Here is a 22,170-nt window from a genome sequence, read left to right on the forward strand (position 1 = left end):
CAAAAATATTTCTGGTTTGTAATCTGTATGTTGCTTTAACATTTTTTCTTACCATGTATGTATTTTTTCCAGTATTTCTTTGCTTTTTCACAAGTCCACCGCATGTGGTAATATGTACCCGAGTTGTCCCATTCCTCTCTCTCTCTCTCTCTGGGTTTCTGAACAACTTTCATCAGAATATTGATATTTGCCCTTTTGTTTTTATTGATGCCTTCTCTTTACCCATCTTAAGGTTTTCTGCGACTTCCGGATTTTGAGCCCGCTTTCCAAAATGGTGATATGAATTTGAGAATAAGAAGGAAAATAGCTTGCGTTTAATTTTTAAATACATTTTAAGACTGACTGTTCTGCTTTGGCCTGTGCATTACACACCTCATATCTAACTTGCTTTTTGTCCTTCGTTGTAGTTTCAAGCGCATCCCAATTTGCTGGCGTCATTCACTGGATCAGCCTGGTTATCCTATCTATCTTCTTTTCAGAGGTAAGAGAAATACGAATTGTTACTGTACGGAAAAGAAATATGGCTGAATTTTCTCAGAGGAGAAATTGGTTTTTTTCCCCCTATCCTTCAGTAAACATATTTTTAATTGGGACTTAACAGACTTTCGGGTTTCAGAAGAGGCTTTCCCTAACTCATTTTAATGTGCTAATGGTTGGGGGGGGGGGAAGACCAGTGTACAGATCAGCTCCCGATTAAGAACCGAGAATGTCCCAGAAAGTCTCTTGAGACCCAGAGTGAGCCATAAATAGCAGCTTTTATTGACAGATGCTTCTTCCATTGTCACTTGAAGTGTTGAAATGAGTGGCACGATCAATAGAAATGAGAACAATTGGCCTCTACAGTGTTCCAGAGGACTTATTTGGGGCATTGTCTACAATTAAAGACATCTCAATTAATGATTAGAATTACAGTCGTGGCCAAAATTGTAGAAACCTTTTGGGAAAAGTGTATTTTTGAGGTTTGATGGCTAATAACACCACTTTTTGGGGGGAGTTTCAAAATAATCCTATTCTACTGCTGGAATGGCCTGGGAATAGCCCAGACTTTAACCCAATTGAAAATCTGTGGAGCCGACTAAAGAAACTGGTTAGTCAGAAGCGACCCAGCAATAAAACCAGGTTAATAGAAGCCATCATTCCATCTTGGTTTCACATTATAACAGCTGCAGAACTCAAAGACTCAGTTCGCTCCATGGGAAGACATTGTAAGACCATAATAATTCATGTTAAAGGTTACCCAACTAAGGATTAACTGACATGGGGATCATTTTTGTATATCACGTTTTTTTCTACGTGTTTCACTTTTCTTCTTTATACTGTAACTGCTATTCTAATAGCAAATCCTTCCTAAAAGTGATGGCATTACGTTCTTGATTAAACTATCTTTCCATTGATATATAATTTTATGGTACTACTCAAAAAAAAAAAAAGTGGTGGTGTTAGCTAGTTTTAGAAAATACACTTTTCCCAAAATGTTTCCTTTTCCCAGCACAGCTGGCTAGGGAATGCTGGGAGTTGAAGTCCACAGGTCTTCAAGTTGCCAAGATTGGATACCCCTGGTTTAAACTGTCCAAGTTCTGTTAAACACTTATTTGCAAGCTTGCAAGTGCCTTTAAGAGATTTAATTTCTCATTGCCTGCTTGTAAATGGCCAAATTCATACTTCATTAGGAACATATTTTCTTGCCAGACTTCAAATAAGGCATGAAATTGGCTTAGCAGCTGTATCCACTTAAACCAGTGCTTCCTCCTGACACCCCCACTCCATCAGCAATTGGGTTAGAAACGGATCGTTTTAACCCTGGGATTGTTTTAGGCTCATCCCTCATTAACTATATCACACAAATGGGGAATGGAGAGCATTAATCTCCCTTCCCAGCTGAACAGCCCAAAGATAAAATATTTGGAACGGACCCACAAAATTAGGATTAGCCCACGAATTCCCCTCTCGCTGCTTGTTTTGCAGCTAGTCTTCCATTTACGACTGCAGTTTAGTCGTATAGTCATTGCAGTCATTAAGCGGATTGCCACTTTTCTGCCCTGAGAAAAAAACATTTGTATTTGCAAATGGTTTAAAATGTTTAGCAGCTCCTGTCCATTAATATCTACAAAAAGGAGGGAAAAACTGCACGAACTTGAAAGTGGGATCCATGGAGACTTTAAGCAATGCTACCCATGAGTTGGAGAATGGCTTCTATTAAACATGAAAAGATCGGTCCTATTATTCTGGAATTTTACCTATCTTTTCCATTATTCCTGGGAACAAATTAAAAATAGGGAAAAGCATTTTCCGTGTTGAACTGCCTTTCAACCAAAGGAAAATTGGAACTCCCAAGAACTTGGAGCATTTAAATATTGCACCTCTGTAAAAAAAAAAAAAAAAAGGAATCCATAATGGCAAATAGAGAAACATCTTTGGGTCATGTTCCTTTTACTTTCGTCTCTTTGACTTAACATTACTATCATCAGGTCAATCCTATCTTCATATTAACTTCTATCAAAAGCCCCTCCCTGTTGCTTCGACCAGAATGTATATAGGACTTGTTGCTTTCCATTTTTATTTCCTGCCCCTTAAAATCATTCAAAATCAGAAACTTTTTTGGATTTACGGTGAAGGAACCGGATTCTAAATCCCATCTCTGTTATTTTCTGGGCTCCTTATTTCCTCCCAATCTTTCTTCCCACACACACCTCACTTGCTCCTTATATGTGATGCTCAAAAGCATGAATCCCACCTCTGAGGATAGTACTGAGTATCAGTTTCAAGAAGCAGGTAGAAGGAGGGCATCTTTCGAAGAATGGAATAAGCTTTATATATGTATATATATAATTGATGTCAACATTTTTTTTAAGGAATGCGAAAAACACAAATGCTAATTTCCCCTCTTCTCCCTCCTTCCTCTCTTTTTGTTTCCCAACGTGGGAACTGAACCAACGTGGACTGACTCTAGACTATCTTGAGAATAGTCGTGCTTGGTATATGGGACTATATTGAAAACAAAATAGAGGTAAGTCCAAAGTAACGAAATTCTTCCTGACCTGTCCCTCTTGCCCAAACCTCGGTGTGCGTTACTCACGTTCCTGCTACTCGTTGTAGCAACCAGGTTAAAGTCAAAATGTTAAACTATAGGTAATCCTTGATTTACGACTACAATTGAGCCCCAAAGTTTGTGTTGCTAAGCAAGACAGATGTTAATCTTGCCCAGGGGTGAAATGCTCCCGTTTCGAACCGGATCGCCCGATCCAGTAGCGATGGTGGCAGGTGGTTCAGAGAACTGGTAGCAAAAATCCCTGCCCCCACACACCCCCATGCCCAGCTAAGGTGTGCGATCATCAGAGGCTGGGTTTTTTTTTTACTTTTAAAAGCATTTTTTCTACAACCTCTTCAGCCGAAAAAATGCTTTTAAAAGTAAAAAAAAAAAGCCCCTGATGATCGCGCGGCTCAGCTGGGATCGTCAGAGGCTTTTAAAAGCATTTTTTTCTACAACCTCTTCAGCCGAAGAGCTTGTAGAAAAAATGGTTTTAAAAGTTAAAAAAAAAAAAAAAAAAAAAAGTTGGCCACGCCCACTCAGTCATCTTACCACCCCCCCCACCAAGCCACGCCCACAGAACCGGTAGTAGCAAACTTTACATTTCACCACTGATTTGACCCCCGCCCTTGGCCTCAATCTGGTCTTCTCCTACAGACAACACGCGTTCAGAAATAACGTCTATGTCAGGTTTCGATGTCGTCTCAAATAAATTGCATTTCCAAACAGATAAATCTTTGATGAAATCTTTCATTTATTAAGCACGACAATCTGTCCCCGATTATGTTGAAGCCAACACTGACTTCCTGACCCCAAACCTTCCCTTTCCGTTCCCCAATTCTCTGCGTCTCATTGGCCATCTTCCAAATCACTCTCCCCATATCTACTATTTCAGCTCCCAGGAATGTCCCCCCCTCCCATCCCATCTCCTAGGGGATATTATCTTCAGGGAAAATAAGTAGGTGAAAAGTCAAGCGTCCTCTTGCCAGCTGCCCCCTCTTCTCCTCCTTATGTCAGCATTGGAACGAATGTAGTTTGGAGTGCTGACAGTCTATGTGATTCCCGTGAAATCCTTTTCACCTTAGGTATTTGATGGTGCTGTGATCATCTTATCTTTGGCTCCCATGGTGGCCTCTACAGTGGCTAATGGACCAAGCAGTCCATGGGATGCTATTAGTCTCATTATTACCCTGAGAATTTGGAGAGTCAAACGAATTATTGATGGTAAGTCAACAGTGAATGATTGTTTTGGGTTTTGTTTTGTTTTTTTAACTTGGTTGTGCGCTGCCCGGAGTCACTTTTTTTTTTTTTTTTTTTTTTTTGATTTATATGCCGCCCTTCTCCGGAGACTCAGGGCGGCTTACAATGCGTTAAGCAATAGCCTTCATCCTTTTGTATATTTATATAAAGTCAGCTTATTGCCCCCACAATCCGGGTCCTCATTTTACCTACCTTAGAAAGGATGGAAGGCTGAGTCAGCCTTGAGCCTGGTGAGATTTGAACTTGCAGTAATTGCAGGCAGCTGGTGTTAATAACAGTGCTTTAGTCTGCTGCGCTACCAGGGCTCTGCTTGTTTGGTGAAGAGGAGTGGCTGTATAAATTTGAAAAATTAACAAATAAAAATAAGCCGTTCCTTCGTTAAATGGATAAAATCTGTTTTAGGCTAATTGCGAACCTGTAGTAAAGGTATGAAGAACCCACCACACATCTTAAAATGGCCACGGTTGAGAAACACTACACTAGACGAGTAGAGCAGGTGATCTTGAATGAGCAAATCTTGCTTCCATTTTCCTAAGTAATTCCTCCCAGCTTTTAAAACCTGTAAAGCAGATTTGGAGAAGATCTGAGAAGACTCGGAAGGGAATAGGCAATTTTGACAAGCGGAGAGAATCTTATCTTAAAGATAGTTGTTCAGAATTGTCCTCTCTCCTAATTGCACCCCAGTTCTTTAAATCTAATTTGTCGAGGGATGCACCGTGACCCCTTCCACTTGTGGTAGCTGATGAGTTGTAGAGAAGAGCCTTCCTCCACCTGGTGTAAAAAATATCCTATTTGTACGGTTGTGATTCGTAGCCTACGTCCTGCCGGTTAAAGTGGAAATGGAGATGGTGATTCAGCAGTACGAAAAAGCAAAGGTTATTCAGGACGAACAGCTGGAAAGACTGACCCACATCTGCCAAGAACAGGGGGTAAGTAAGACCCATTATTATATTTTCATGCCAGTGTCAAAGGTTTTTTGTTCTTGAATTTTGGCTTTGCTTAAAATTAATCAGGCAGGCAGGCATTATACTTGTTTCTGTTAATAAACCAAATGTCCGTGAAATAATTATATACAGTCAGATCACTGTGAGTTCAGAGCGTAAAAAAAACCCACCAGTGTAACATTGACTGATTAACATTACTGCCCAACGGGACCGAAAGTGGGTTGGCCCCATCAGGCACCGCCAAGAGGTGTTTGGAGCTGCACACGTCCAACACTATTGCAGTCTTTCTTCCTGACTGCGGAAGTCCTAAAATAGATCATTAATGGTGGAATTCCTGCTCTCTTCTAAGCAATATTACACGCAACTAATATTTTTTGACTGGGGTCAAAGTAGATGAGATTTCCCAAACCTGCCCTAGCTATTTAAGAATTCTTGCCCTCTTTTTTGTGGTCCGCCAGCAGCCCACGGAGCTGGCAGCGGTGTCGGACAGTGAGGAGGCTGGGGAGGACCATGGGCCAGTCCTGGAGTCAGGGGAAGGCTCGGATGAGGGCTCTGCGTCAGAGGCAGAGATGGGGCCAGCGCCATCTGGGAGTGATGCGTTGGCTCTGGAGCCTCCAGAGTCGGACAGCAGAGAGGCAGAGGAACAGGAGGAGCCTGTTCCTAGTGCATGCATGAGAAGAGCTGCTAGAAGACAAGAGCAGTTCAAGCAAAGAGGACAACTCGGGAGTAGGGCCAAGAGATGATTGGCCCCTCCCAGAAGGCTTAAAAGAGCAGCAAAGGCTCTTGGGCTCTTTGTAGGAAAGCAACGTTGCTACATTTGTTTTTAGTTGGCATCTCTTGTTTCTGAACTTCGGGGCTTTGCCAAGAAAAGCCTTTGGCAGGGTGCCAAAGAAGACAAAAGTTTGTGATAAGCCCGAAGGACTTTTTCTGAAGGGCTTTGTTTTGGAATTAATTTGGACTAAGCTGGGAATGAAGTAATTCCCAGCTGTTATAATAAAATAGGTTTGTTTAAGACTAAGTATGTCTTTTATGCCTAGGTGAGCCCAGGAGGAAACAAACTTAGGGGTGAAATAGGCTTCTAATGTGTTGGGTATACAGGTAGTCCTCCACTTTACAACAGTCCATTTAGTGACCATTCAAAGTCACCACGGTGACGGTGGCAGTGTCCCGGGGTCATATGATTCCCTTTCCCTTCTGACAAGCAAAGTCAATGAAAAAGGCATTGTCTGGTGCCTCTGATGGCAGGGAAAAATTAGAAAGCAGAAAACCTCTCGGGCTAAATCTTCAAAAATCCAGATTACAGTAATAGAATCGCAATATTTATGCCTTTAACCTAAAGGGAACAAGTTTTATATATATATATATATATGAAATCTCCTGGGTGCCAGAAACTGTGGATCCTGACCTTTAACTCTGCCCATTTCTACATTAACGCCATGCTCCATGCTCGACTGCCAGGCCGCGCTCATGCCTTCCGGCCACAGGGTGGCAGCAAAGACATTTTCTTTCATTTTCTTAGGTCAATCTGACTTCTTATGTAATTCTGGATGCTTATTTAACTTTTTCTCTCCAAATAATTATTTGTGAATTGGGGGGGTGAGGTCGCCTTGCATCCTCTGAAAGAGCTCATCTTGTCCGAACATTAAGCCTTCCTGGAAGAAAGGGTTCATCTGGTGGATGTAAATGATTTTTTTTCCCACCACCTGAACACATTTTTTTTCTCCTTCGCTGTCCAGTTATTTTGGGACAATGCCAGGCTCTTTCTAGGAGTTTTGGGGGAAACTATTATGAATTGAGGGACGTCCTTTGATGTAAATACAGCATTTTTATCCTGCTTGCCGTCTTTCAAATTCTCGTGGGTTGTTTTTTTTTTTTTTTACATGCCTCCCAAAATTGCGTTTCTAGTTGATCGTACCAAAATGTTGAATTTAGAAAAGCAGTACTGCTACATACCCACTTATTCCATGTTCCTGGCCATGTAGACACCTCCACGTATTAAGTGTCGTGGGATCATTTTCCCAGGAAAGACAAAACACCACTTAATGGATCTCTCAGGGGATCACGTATTTTAAATTGAAATTTTAATTTGTTTTAAATTTATTGGGATTTTAATTGTCGTGGGCCAAATTATTTAATTTGGTTTTAAATTGTTTTTAACTTTTGTATTTCTGTATTTTATCCTGTGCCTGTTCACCGCCCTGAGTCCTTCGGGAGTAGGGCGGTATACAAATTTAATAAAACCTAAACCTAAACGTACCCCACTTTCTACCTCGACTGACTTTTGCTGAGAAAAATTGGGGAACTGTTGAGACTTGGGGAAACGATGCCTGCCTTGGTTCTACAGGTCAGATAGCAGGTTCTTATATCCTGATGGCCATCCAGCTCTGTTTCTTGTCCATTAATTGAATGCCTGATTTTTGGAGCACAGACGGTCTTTGGGGCCCCTGAAATTCGCCCAAGACACAGTTCCCCGTGCAGTCAAATTTGGCTGCATGAAACTCTTTTAACTACCTCAAAAGAACCAAGTTCACACAGTGGCTTCTGAAATTGGGGCTTGTTTGACCTTGAGGCGCTAAAAAAAGACAACCACAGCAGCAGCAAAACCCTATAAGATGGAAACCACAGCTTTCTATTACAAGTACATATCACCGTGGCTACTTTACAAGTAGATGTATAGCTGTATATGTCTCAGGGGTGAAATGCTCCCGGTTCGGAGCAAATTGCCCGATCCGTAGCGATGGAGGCGGGTGGTTCGGAGAACCGGTAGCAAAAATCCCTGTGCGCCCCACCCCCCACCCCCCCATGCCCAGCTGAGCCACGCGATCATCAGAGGCTGGGGTTTTTTTACTTTTAAAAGCATTTTTTTTTACAACCTCTTCCGACGAAAAAATGCTTTTAAAAGTAAAAAAAAAAGGCTCTGATGATCGCACGGCTCAGCTGGGATCGTCAGAGGCTTCTAAAAGCATTTTTTCTGCAACCTCTTCAGCTGAAGAGGTTGTAGGAAAAAAAAAAGATGCCTTTAAAAGCCTCTGATGATCCCAGCTGAGTGGCCTGATCGTCAGAGGTTTCTAAAAGCATTTTTTTTTCTGCAACCACTTAAGGTTGTAGAAAAAATGCTTTTAAAAGTAAAAAAAAGAAAGTTGGCCACGCCTACCCAGTCACATTACCCCCACCACCACCACCAAGCCACACCCACAGAACCGGTAGTAACAAATTTTAGATTTCACCCCTGATATGTCTATATATATATCTAGAGAAAGCGTGTCTAGTTTTTGGAGCAAGCATAATATCGGTGCAAATTATGTTGTGTGCATCCATGCCAGTTTTCACCACTTCAGTTTGATTTCAGGCCAGGATCATCCATATTGAGTTTTGTGTGAGTGGATCACTTAACCCCATAATTGTGGATAAACTCACCCATGCCTTACTTAATGCAGTGTGGTCTACCCCATGACAGCCTTTAGCAGCCCTTGAAGCATTGTCACGTCAACCTAAGCCCTTTCCAAACGAGAACTGTTTTGAATAGGTCAAGCTGGTCATTCTTACAGATGTTGCCCAGGTCTGAGACCTTCAAACTCTGATGCTGAGATGCCCTTTTAGGAGCACTGCCAGAATATTGCGCCTTGTGTGGGCATCTGTTTTTACACGCAATATACCTCTACACACATTAAAAGGAAAACCTAACTTCTCTCTCTCTCTCTCTCTCTCTCTTCAGTTTGAAATTAGACAGCTGCGGGCACATCTGGCCCAGCAAGACCTGGACCTGGCAGCTGAGAGGGAGGCAGCTTTGCAGGTGCCTCACATGCTGAAGAAACAGACGGGCAACCGATACAAAGTGGTAGCCACCGGAGGCGATTCCGATGACGAAACCACTGAGAACATCACGGAGTTGCGTCCAGCTCGGGGTAAGTGGCTGAGAGTCCCCTGTTACGTCTTCCTTTTCCCCCCTCCTCCCCTTAGTGGAGAACATTTAAGCTGTGGTATTCTTGTTAAGTAGGGACACAGTGGCTCAGTGGCTAAGACGCTGAGCTTGTCGGATGAAAGGTCGGCAGTTCAGCGGTTCGAATCCCTGGTGCTGCATAACGGGGTGAGCTCCCGTGACTTGTCCCAGCTTCTGCTAACCTAGCAGTTCGAAAGCACGTAAAAAATGCAAGTAGAAAAATAGGGACCATCTTTGGTGGGAAAGGAACAGTGCTCTTGTCCCTACTCCCGAGTTGTCCTCTTTGCTTGAGCTGCTCTTGCCTTCTGGCAGTTCTTCTCATGCGTGCACTAGGAACAGGCTCCTCCTGTTCCTCTGCCTCTCTACTGTCAGCCTATGGAGGTTCCGAAGTCCGCACATCACTCCCTGATGGCCCTGGCTCCATCTCTGCCCCAGACCTTCCCCAGCCTCCAGGACCGGCCCATGTTCTTCCTCAGCCTCATCGCTGTCTGACTCTGCTGCCAGCTCTGCAGGCTGCGGGCAGACCACAACGGGTCCAATGCTTTTGCTGATAATTGCCAAATCGTGTTACGTTGACGCGTGGCTTTCCAAAGTGGGTTTGCATCCCAGTTTCATTAATCTGCTTATTCTTTTACATCTGAATACCTGAACATAACTTTATAATTTATACATATCTTCCTTGAGGGTTACATTAGGAGTGGAAGAGAATGGCGCAAATTTCTAAGTAGTGTTGAAATCCCCCTGCTTTGCAGGGCCAGCCTTAAACTTTTATGCTTCCTACGGTATGTTTCTAGGTAGCTACGAGCACAGAGTGCTTCAGCTGGGTCATACATAAAACATGACAGATCCGCCAGGCAAATAAATCATTCCTGAATGTCTGTACATGGTACATAAGCGTACTTACAATTCAGCCTGCTTGAAAAACAAGAGGGACTCAAATCAATTAGAATTTGTTTTGAAGGCAGTTTATGTTGGAGAGAAGGGAAGCTTCTGTATTTTTCGGAGTATAAGATCCACCTTCCCCCCCCCCCCAAAAGTGGGTAAAAATTTAGGTGCGTCTTATACAACGAATGTAGCCCCGCCTACCCACCGGCCCCCACCCTTTGGCCTCTGCCTCGCAGCAGTTTACCTCCTTGCAAGCAAACAGCAAGAAGAAACAGCTCGTTTTAGCTTCAGCACAGCCTAATTAGCACAAGTTGTTTGGCTGGGCCTGCCGACTCTCAGCTGATTTGCTCTCAGCTGTCTTTAACCCACCTATCTCACGTGGAACGCTGCCAGAGAGCTAATTTCCAGACGCAGGGCAAGGCCAAACTTGGCACAGAGGCACAAACAGAATGTTCAAAACTTGAATCGGCCAGATGAACTAATTGCTTCCTGCAAAAGCTCACATCCCGTTCGCTCTTATTTTATGTCTTACTGGAGGGGCCAATCATCTCCAAGCCTTACTCCCAAGTCGACCCTGCTTTCTTAGTTGTTCTTGTCATCTGGCAGCTCTCTGCATGCGCACACTGGGAACAGGCTCCCACTGTTCTTCTGCCTCGCTGCTGTCAGACTCTGGAGGCAGCACATAACTATCAGATGGCCTTGACCTCCTCTCTGCCTCCGATGCAGAACCCTTGTCTGAGCTTTCCCCAACCCCCAAGACTGGCCCAAGTTCCTCCCCAACCTCCTCACTGTCCGACTCTGCTGCCAGCAGGCCACAACACAGAATCACCATAGACATTGAATCATCCAAAGGATTTGAGCCTTTGGTATTACGTTATGGCTGTGGGTTGAAGTATATCTGAAGAGCAGAGGGAATAAAACAGGTTAGGTTGCTCTGTGCCGTGGAAATATTGCTTCTGAGTCCCTCCAAAATCTTCTCACCTGGAGATCTTTCAGTCCAGGTTCAAACAATGGCCTTTTAGTGAGCGAGCCCTACCTAATTCCGGAGAAAGGGGATACTCCTTCCCCCTTCCTCCTTCCCCCCCCCCCAAAGCCAATTATATTTCCCTGACTCGTAAAGAACAATGCAAACATTCACCGTGAACTATTTGACCGTGAAGAGTTGCAAACCTACACGAGAAAGATTAGACTTTCCCCTGCACAATATTTTTACGGGGAAGGCTCGTGAGTTAAAGCTCCACCGAGATCGGCACGAATTTGGCTGCATCCCATGTCATCCGTATCAGGCTTCTTTGGAGCCAAATTTGAGAGCCCCCCACAGACACCGAACATCCTGCAAACCCTTAGAACATCTCCCCAAATTGGTAGTTAAGAACACGGAAGAGCTATGAAATGCAGGAAATGATGTTCTGGCAGGTGGTAGGTGTGTATCAGTTTTAAAATACTTGCATTAAAAAAAAATATATGGCATCAGTTTCTGATAATAGTCTAGTCTTCTCTGGTTTCATTTTTCGGGGGGGAAAGGCAGAAGAACCTTTGGCACATTAAAAAAAAGGGAAAAAATGTTTCCAGTCTGCCAATTATGTCTTGAATGATGTAAATCAATGTTTCTCAACCTTGAGAATTTAAAGATGTGTGGACTTCAACTCCCAGAATTCCCCAGCCAAGCTATGCTGGCTGGGGAATTCTGGGAGTTGAAATCCACACATCTTTAAGTTCCTAAGGTTGAGAAACACCAATCTAGGCGGCTTCCGATCCATGATCATTAAGCATGCCAAGCAAATTAGCATTTAGGAATTGTATATTTTTTATCCTTTTTGTTAAATAATGCTTAAGAATTGACTTAAGAAGAAGATCTGACTTCCATCCCACTCATATTGGTGCCTAGTTTCCCCAGTTCTTGTTAATTTTAATTCTTTTCATTCTTCTTTTTATGATGTTATTATAAGCCACCCCGAGTCGCTCAATAGTGAGATGGACAGCATATAAATATAACTAAATTGTATAAGCAGGTTCCTCCATATATTGCAAGCAGGATCATTTTCAGGTAGACTTCCACTTACAACGGTTTGTTTAGTGGCTTGTTTGCACTGAAAAAAGTGACTAAGGACCATTTTTCACACTTACGACCGTTGCAACATCCCCATGATCACGTGATCAAAATTCAGATGCTTGGAAACTGACTTGTATCTTTGACAGTTGCAGTGTCCCGGTGGTCCCCTTTCACTTAACAATGGTGTCACTGACTTAACAGCTGCAGCAGTTCCCTGAACGACTGCGGCAAGAAAGGACGTAAAACAGGGCAAGCTTCACTTAACAAACGTCTCACTTAGCAACAGAAACGTTGGGCTCAATTGTTGTCGTAAGTCGAGGCCTATCTGGGGGAAGGCTCAGAATGGAGCCTGCAACCAAAGCTGCAATCGCCACCCCGGTCAATGCCAATCTTTGACTCTCTCTCTCTCTCTCTCTGCCAGATTGCATCTCTTAACAGATTCAATATGTCAGCCGTTAGCTTTGCCGCTGTAAAACTGCCTTTAAATCTTCGGGAAAAAGCTTTTGCCTTTATGGAGTACTAATGGGCTCCCGAACCTCTTAAAATTTCCTTTACGATCCTTTCATCTCTTCCATCACTTGTGAAACCTTCTCTCTTTTTTCTTTTCTTTCCTTTTTTTTAAGACTTTGCAGAAATGCGCTCCTAACTTGTTCAAAGTCAGAGGGTTTTTTTTTTTTTTGAAAATCTTTGCAAAGAGAATAGCCTTGAAATTGTGTTTAATATTTCAAAACGACTTCCTTTTTTTTTTTTCTTCTTCTAGAAAAGGGAGGGGGGACAAGGGGCACGTGACCCCCCCTAATTGTTCGAGATGCGCTGAACTCTTTTCTCCTTTTCCGTTCTTAATTCCTGCAGCCGGGAGACCTTGTCTAGCCGTCCATTAAAACAATTACAAGTCTTTGGGACTTCGGAGTGGGTGATTATTCAGTTGTCCCCAGAGACATCGAGAGTTAGTTTATTAAATGAAGTCCCAATAAGGCAGCCAAATTGGGGAGGCGCTAATGACATTAAAGCTGTTTTTCATCCATTTTCCATTCTTTGTTCCACAAATGCAAAATCTATACGGATAAAGTTTAAGGAGGAGGGGGGGTTGTTTTCACAGGTACCCCAGGAAGTCAATGCAGTAGCATCTTTTCAAACAGGTTTAATCACGAATCAATTGTCCTACTTAATATCAAAAGATGGTCCAGATATTTTTGTTAATGAAGGAATGCCACAATGATAAAGAGAGGGCTATTACTGAAATGCCGGATCGATGATCCCAGATGATATAAAAAAATATATCAGTCTGGGAAAGAAGCAAGAGAAGAAACGGATTGTTTATTTCAAAATAGCACTTGTGATCATCTTTATTTGGGCAGGTAACCTTTGATGATTAGAGATGTTTAATTGCTTAGAACTCACCCAAGCAATCAATTGATTTAATGCACGTGGGGAAAATCTTCTTAAGAGGCCCTAGCCCCATATTTTCATTAATCTTCTGTAGTTCAAGTCTGTCGCAGGAAGGGATTCCCTAAGTTGTTGTAATAAAAATCGGATTTTTTTTTTTTTTAAATCAAGCTTCTTGTTCAGTAAACTGGAACACTTGGCTAATTTATCAGAAGGCTTGTCTAACCAACTAATAGTTCAAACCTTATTCTTACACCTTGCAGAGTTTTAATTACAAGTGGCCAGAGTTAGGCTATGAGGGGGAAAAAAAGAGATTCTCTTCTTGTGCTAAGAAAAAGAAAATTATACTGTGTTTCCCCGAAAATAAGACCATTTTATATTTTTTTGAACCCCGAGATAAGCGCTTGGCCTTATTTTCAGGGAGATATTATTTTGGGGCGCGTGGAACAAAATGGGGCTCCTCTTGCCGTCTTACCTGATTTCCAGCTCTGCGTTTAAATATTTTCAGGGAGGGCTTATTTTCGGGGGGGGAGGCTTATTTTAGCGCATGCGCTCAAAAGCCCGATTGGGCTTATTATCAGGGGAGGTCTTATTTTCGGGGAAACAGGTAGCTACAGCTGATATTATTGTGAGGTCCACTTAAAGGAAGCTTTAATGAGAATAGACCAGATGTTTGGCTGCAAAGGGTTCCACATTCTGATTTGTGGCTTCACCTGATTGGGCTGGGAAAGAGTTTCCAAGTGGTAATACAGAAAATATCAAGGTAGTTATTCCGTAGAAGGCCGTGTGGTCCTTGGTGCTCTCTTGAGTTTGGTTGTTTTTTTGGGGACATCTCATTACCCAACTAGGTAACTTCATCAGTGTTGGAAGGGAGTGAGTTTGCTCTCTTTTTATATACTAGTGGCTTGCTTTTGTCATGTTCTTCTTGGTGCTTCCTTGATTAGACTGGTTTGAATGTTTGAGTTGATAGTTCCTAGATAATGTTTACCACTTGATTGTTGTTCTGATATTAATTCTTGGTATTAATCTCTGCTTATCTGGCTATTGATTGCTCGGGAGGGCATGTTTTGGTCTTTTTGTTTCATTTTTAGTTTTTCAATTGTGTCTTTTGAATGGTATGAAGATGTCGTTTATCTCTGTGTGCGAAACGTAGCAGAAAATGATACCATCAAAAAAGAACAAGGCTCTGGTTGCATAATTGTTCACTGCCATCTTGACTTTTTTGACCCCCACGGATACCTGTAAGCAAAGCATTTGTTTTACATAGCTGAGAAACTCAGATTTATCGTAAAAAGCCTTTTCTGAATGGCTTCCTTATCTTTCAAATTCAATCTTAGCAAGCGGAAACTAACTGGGAGTGATGGAAAAGATTTGTGTTTTTTTTTTTAAATGGCAATCAGGAAACACAAATGCTTTTTTTAACCCCTAAACTGAATCTTTTGCAAAGCAGATGATGAGGCTGGCAGGTGGGTTGCAAACGCAGCTAAGGGAGTTGCTTTGGATCTGAACAAATGACCGACATTCACGGAGCATTAGAAGCTGTTGCGATATTTTCTGGATCAGACTCAATAAATTATTAAAGAATTAAGAGTTCAAATATAACTCCTTTTATTTACACAAAGGCATTCTATATTCGCTGAATATTCATAGATAGAAGCAGGGAGCTTGTGGAGAGGAGCTCCTTATATACATAGGGGGTGGAGTCATGAAGATGGGTTATGAGTCATGAATACATTAGGGACCATAGAATAAATTAACTCTTGATGTTCTTATATACACTATTTACACATTAGAGAATAAGGCATTTACATCTAACAAATCCCCCTCTAAATGCCGATTATTTATACAATATCAATTACATTCAGATTCAGGACAATACAATACATGCAGTTTAGAAGTTAAATATTTATGTTGTTTGGATGGTAAAGGCTTTGTTAAAATATCAGCTATCTGTTCAGAAGTATCACAATGCACAGCTTTTATAAAACCGTCTTGGGATAATTGCCTTACATGTTTAAACTTAATATCTATATGTCTGGACCTTTGTCCAATAGCATCAGATCTGGAGATTTCAATAGCTGCTTTGTTATCCTCATTTATGATAAAAGGTAAAATAGGTTTCTTCCAAACTTCTGAAATTAAGTCATTAAACCACACGAGGTTATTAGCAGATTTGGATAAACAGACATATTCTGCTTCTGTAGTTGAAGTAGATACCAGTTCTTGTTTGCCGGTATACCAATAAATTGGACAATCATTTAAAAAGAAAATATAACCTGATGTACTTTTTCTGCAAGATGTGTCTCCTGCCCAATCCGCATCTGCATAACATATGAGTTTTGGTTCTTTGTTATTATTTGGTTCTAACATAAGACAAAAATCTAAAGTGCCCTTCAGGTATCTCAAAATCCTTTTGACAGCTTCCCAATGATACATTGTTGGTTTACTGACATATCTGGACAGTAAATTAAGTGGTAAAGCTATATCTGGCCTAGTCCAATTAGATATGTAAAGAAGTGAACCTATGATTGATCTATAAAATGTGTTGTCCTTAAATTCAGGAGATGATTCATCAGTATTTCTGAGGAAGTCAGTCTGCATGGGAGTATCACATGTCTTAGCATTATTTAAATTACATTTGTTTAGAAGTTCTACAATTTTATCTTTTTGAGTAAGTTGGAAACCCTTTTTTGTTTTGCTGATCTGTACACCAAGATATTTATTTACCTTACCCAAAGACTTTAGGGAAAAGTGTTCATTCAACTTGTTCACAAAGATTTCTCTACTTTCTTTGTGTTTTCCAATATATAAAATATCGTCTACATAAATTAATACAAATTCTATACAGTCATTATCCCTTTTGACAAAAAAACAATTATCAGCAGATGTGGCGCTAAAACCCATAGTCTTGAGCACCTTTACCAAACAATCATACCATCTTTTACCGGATTGTTTCAATCCATATAAGCTTTTGTTTAACAACCAAGTTTCATTTTTATTTGTGTATTGGCTATGAGGGGCCCTTACATAGATTTCTTTATCTAACTCTGCATGTAGGTATGCAGTTTGTATATCATATTGAAATACATCAAGGTTAAGTGCTGATGCTACCACCAAAGCTGTTTTGACACTCTCTGTCCTCACAGTAGGAGAATATGTGTCTGTATAGTCCTCTGGGTATTTTTGTGCGTAGCCTTGGGCAACTAATCTAGCTTTGTACAGATTATTGCCTCCTTCCAAATTTTTAATTTTATATATCCACCTAGTACCAATAACAGTTTTGTCTTTAGGTGCGATTGTGGGAGTGAATACATTTAATCCTTTTAAACTTTCCATTTCCTTTTTCATGGCTAGTTCCCATTTCTCTTTTTCTTCACGAGGAAGTTTTAGTACTTCTTCGTATGTATTGGGTGTTATTGGTTCATTATTTACATTCATTACGTAATCTTTATATTTGTCTGGCATTTTGTTCCTGTTGTTCCTAATTGTTCTTTCTGGTTTACTATTGTTGTCATGCATGTATCTTGCTTCCTTTTTTGTTAGTGTATCAGTTTTTATTTTGTATTGGCTATTTGTCCAGGTTTTGGTCTTATTTTCATGTTTATTTGTACTTTGTTTATCTACAGTTCCTTCCTTGTGATATTTTGTTTCTATGTGTTGATTAGGAAATATTTCATTTAAATGTAATTTAGACCAGTTGGCCTGTTCATGGAACACGGCTGTTCTGGAAACTATAAATTTATTATTGCCATCAATGAATCTATATCCTTTTGTACCAGTTTCGTATCCCATGAATCTAAGTCTCCTGGATACATTTTCTCCCTTTCTTCTCAATTGTTTGGGTATGTGTACGTCTGCAGTGACCCCAAAAATATGCATATGTGCTAATTTTGGTTTTCTATTATACATTACTTCGTATGGTGTTTTATTTATAATACTGGACCAGGTTCTATTTTGTGTATAATTTGAATAGTGTAATGCCTCTGACCAAAATTGTTTACTTAAACCAGCATCCTCTAATGTACATCTAATCATAGTTTGTAGTGTGGAATTTTTCCTCTCTGCAATTCCGTTCTGGAATGCAGAAAATGGACTGGAAGTGTAATGTAGCATTCCTCTATCCTTTAGCCATTGAGAGAATTCTCTAGACATAAATTCACATCCTCTATCTGTCATAATTTGCTTTATTCTAATATTATGCTGTGTTTCTATGCGTTTATAAAATTCCTTAAATTTTTGAAAAGTCTCATCTTTATGTTTCAATGTGTAAACAAAACCATAACGACTATAATCATCCACTATTGTTAGAAAATAACGTTTCCTATATGTGATTGATGGAGTAAGTGGTCCTACTAGGTCCATGTGTACTAAATCAAAAATTTTGTTAGTTGATCTGGCAGATCTTTTTGGTCTAGGGCTAGTTTTTAGTTTTGTAGACTTGCATACTGAGCATTCCAAATAATTTTCACAATTTTTTATTTTGACACCTTCTGCGTGTTCAGTCATTTTTTGTACTACAGGAAAACTGGCATGGCCTAACTTCCTATGTAAGATGTGAGCACACTCATCATGAATTGGTTTACCTATCTTTGGTTTCTTTATGTTGGGTACGTCATTCTGATCATGTGGTATCATACAATCATCATTGTCACTATTGCTAACATTTTCATCATCTATTTCCATACATTCTTTAACATTTGAATCAATATTATGTAACCATTCTTCTTTTGTTATGAGGTAGGGCAAGCCCCCTTTAATTATCACAGTGCCTATTTTATTTTTATTTTTCTCTAGGAATGCTTCTCCCTTTGAGAAAGTTATATTGATATCAGAGTCTTTACTTAGTTTTATGGCACTCAATATGTTATGAGGTATTTCGGGTATTAACAATACCCCCTCTATTTTTCCTAAACCAGATAAAATCACATTTCCTCTGCCTAGTACTTGAACCTTTTCTTGATTGGCTACTTTTATTACAAATTTATCTTCTGTAAAGGAAGACAGTATATCTTTATTGTTAGTGGTATGATTTGTAGCCCCAGAATCGATGAGCCAATTGTTATTTTCATTTTGTTGGGATTTTGTATTGTCATGTTTATTTAATCCATTTAGTGAACCAGATTTTTTATCTCTTAAGTTTTCTCTGCCCCCTCTATTTTCTCTATAATTTGGTGGGCTTCTATATCTATGCCTTTCTATAGAAGACTGTCTATGATTGTGTTTGTTCATGTATTCTGGTCTGTGCCTTTCTTTTGAGAATCTGGGACAATCTCTTCTGTTATGTTCTTTGGACCCACAATTATGGCATCTATATGTTTCATTATATTTTTCTTGGAAAGCTACTTCCCTAACAGGTCTAAGTTCTGAGTGATTGTTAGATCGATTTTTTCTCGAATTGTCTTCAGCTATCAATTTGTTGGATAAACTTTCTATTGACAAATATCCTAAGTTAATGGTATCAAGATGTGACATGAAATTGTCCCATGATGGGTCAAGAGAGTTAATAATAACACTTTTCATTGTTTGGTCTGAAATAACTTCTCCCCTTAAATGCAGTTCAGCCCTTATTTTGTTTAAGCATATTAAATGCTCACTTATAGAAACCCCTGGTTTTACTCTAGATGAAAAGAATTCCTTGGACATCCTTGTTGTAGTGGCTACACTGTCACTGTGGAATAAATTAAACATATATTGAACAATTTCTGAAACAGTCAGATTAGATTTGATGCTATAATACATTGCAGGAGATATGCTGGCTATTATTAGAAAAAAGGCTCTATGGTGTAACCTATCTATTTTTAAAGTCCAAGGTCTTCTTGGAGGATTAGTGATAAAAAATAATAAGTTCTCTTTCATGAAAATAACTTGAAGCTGCTGGTACCATTCTTGTAGATTAATACCATCAATTCTTAACTTTGGGAAGTCACTAGGCAAGTTTCCTGTGTTATTTTGACCATTACTTACAATCTGAGGCAGTTCGTGGTCTTGCAAGTGTAGAAATTCGCAGAATGGTGTAGGGATGTCAGCAACGAGTCTGTGTGGTTCCTTTACGAATTCAAATCTTCCCGGATTGTTTTCCTGACTTCGCGCATGCGCACTGCTCATTCTGCCCTTGACTCCGTCGTGAAAGGTTCTCTCCATTGCCGCTTGCTCGTTCGGCTCCTCTCCCGATGAGTCGGTCTCTGGCTCGGTTTTTGGTGTCCTGGTAACTGCGATCGCCCTTTTCTTTCTCTTTCTGGATATGTCGCTTGCTTCTGTTTTTGGAGTAGAAAGGAATCGGCAAGGTTCCCTGGGCTCTGGCGTCGTCGCTCTTGAAGTTGGGGTGGAGGCGTGCAGGTCTCGAGGCATCGATTTGTTCGCTTGCTTCTTCGGTGATTCCCTGGTGATTTTTAATTTTGGCCCAAATATAGTAAAGAGTGTTTTTATTGCTGATTCTATTTGTATCTCTGTTGGTGTTTCTTCAATTTCCGTGTCTGGTTTTTCTGAGTCATAAAGTCTTTCCTTTTCGTTTTCAGCATCGAGAGGATCTTTTCGCGCCAGAGATTTTGAATTTTGTCCTTTGATTGGTTCAGTTTCGCTCATCTTGGAAGTTTGTTGAGAACAAGATGGCTGCCATTCAAAATTTTGCGCGGGATCAGTGTTTCTCTCTTTCGTTGTAATTTTATTTGTAGGTAAATCGCTCACCGTTTTCGAGTCCTTATTTTCATTTGTGTGAATTTCTTTTCCTTTTGTCATTCCTTCGCTTTTTATGACGTTTTTGATTTTTGCTTTGAGTCTTAGCAGTTTTAATATCTCAGACCCGAGAGGACTGCTTTTCAATTCCTTTTCTTTTTGTTCATCTATTATTTCTTGATCTTCTTCCATTTCTTTGCTGTATGCCCTGGTGTTGGGCCTATCTTTTTTAGACATGTTTAAGTTCTTATTGAGTCAATCCAACCATCCTCTGCTACCAGATTGTTGCGATATTTTCTGGATCAGACTCAATAAATTATTAAAGAATTAAGAGTTCAAATATAACTCCTTTTATTTACACAAAGGCATTCTATATTCGCTGAATATTCATAGATAGAAGCAGGGAGCTTGTGGAGAGGAGCTCCTTATATACATAGGGGGTGGAGTCATGAAGATGGGTTATGAGTCATGAATACATTAGGGACCATAGAATAAATTAACTCTTGATGTTCTTATATACACTATTTACACATTAGAGAATAAGGCATTTACATCTAACAGAAGCATTTTCTGAGCCCCTGTGAAGTGTTTTTATGTGGCCAACGGCAGAAAAATGACACCTGTCACTTGTAGTTTGGGAGAGAGGCTGAATATTTCAGTTTACATCTTCTTTGCATCAGAGAAAAGTTCAGGCTCGTAACTTTCCTGCCAGAACATAAAGTACTCGGAACGCTTCTCATCCTTTATGGGAGACATGATCCGAACCTGAATTATTTACACTCGCTGAAACCGATCTTACCTGAGAACATGGAGCTGGCCTGGTTTTATTTCTCTCGTTGTAGTGAACAAGTACCATATTTTTTTGAGTATAAGAAGCACCTTAGTTTTTGGGGAGGAAAATAAGGAAAAAGCTGATTGGCAGGTGGATCAGCCTCCCGGAATACCCCCAATCAGCTGTTCCCAGAGGTAAATTTTAACAACAGGTTCCTTGGTTGTGAGCTCTGTGCCTTGCTTTTTTTTCTGCCTCTGAAACTTCTGAAACTCCATTTCAGAAAAAAACTTTTTTTTCCTGCCTCTAAAAGCCTCCAAAACAGAGCTTCAGAGCTTTTTTTTTTCTTAAGCTCTGTTTCGGAGGCTTTTTTTCTGAAGCTTCATTTCAGAGGCTTTTTTCAGCCTCTGAAACCTCAGTTTGAGAGGCTGGACGGGGCTACATTCGGAGTATAAGACGCACCCAGATTTTCACCCTCTTTTTTGGGGGGAAAAAGGTGAGTCTTATACTCCGAAAAATACGGTAAGTTCACCTGTGACACTTCCTTAAGGAAAAGGGGTCTGATCCAGAGCTAACTGCCCTAACTTGTTCATTGTCCAGGTTTGTTTTTTTGGTGAGAAAAACTGGACATTGGGTCATTTTTCTTTTATCAAGCAAAGCCATCGCTCATTTTCAGAACTAGTTGTAGCCAATTACAGCGGTACCTTCAACTGCTTTGAAACTCATCGAATTTGGTACTCAACACATGATGATGTGAACATTTTGTCCCAGTATTCATTGTTTGTTTGGTACTCACTGCACAAGGTATAGAATTTGTCAGTGTCAGTGACTCATTAAATTATTCCTTATGGGAAAATTTTGTTCGGTAATCGCCATTTCTGGTACTCATCGTGAGTTCCAGAACCAATTAACAATGAGTACCGAGGTATTCTTGTAAGTACCGTACTTTGGTTTTGATCTACCTATTGGCTTATTTGCTGTCCCATTTCTCTACTCCAAATAATACACTTTGTCAGGATCTGAGATTTTTGCTGCTACTTGTGTCTTACATTTTGTTGAAAATGTGAACAGAGATTGGGGATTTTTTTCTCTTTCATCTTTCACAATACAAGGACACAGAATCGTGAAATTAAGTGGGGAAAGACTTAGGACTGGCAGCAAAAAGTTTAACACCCCCTGGAAGAAGGCAGTTGTTAGAAAATGACATCACTGGGTCTACATCGGGGTGAAATC

The 22,170-nt window shown here is 40.4% G+C and overlaps 1 protein-coding gene across 2 annotated transcripts in view; it reads left to right on the plus strand.

Moving 5' to 3' along the window:
* TMEM266 (transmembrane protein 266) overlaps positions 1-22,170 on the plus strand; it is a 58,203-nt gene that overhangs the window by 30,193 nt on the left and 5,840 nt on the right. For both annotated transcript variants that reach the window (XM_087878122.1, XM_060689484.2), the window contains 5 exons: positions 408-481; positions 2,951-3,007; positions 4,114-4,252; positions 5,102-5,217; positions 8,948-9,137. In XM_087878122.1, the coding sequence (XP_087734248.1) occupies positions 408-481; positions 2,951-3,007; positions 4,114-4,252; positions 5,102-5,217; positions 8,948-9,137 (576 nt within the window). The remainder of the gene's footprint in view (positions 1-407; positions 482-2,950; positions 3,008-4,113; positions 4,253-5,101; positions 5,218-8,947; positions 9,138-22,170) is intronic.

This window comes from Pantherophis guttatus, chromosome 13 (assembly GCF_059756535.1).
Source record: "Pantherophis guttatus breed Tessera chromosome 13, ASM5975653v1, whole genome shotgun sequence".
Lineage (NCBI taxonomy): Eukaryota > Metazoa > Chordata > Lepidosauria > Squamata > Colubridae > Pantherophis > Pantherophis guttatus.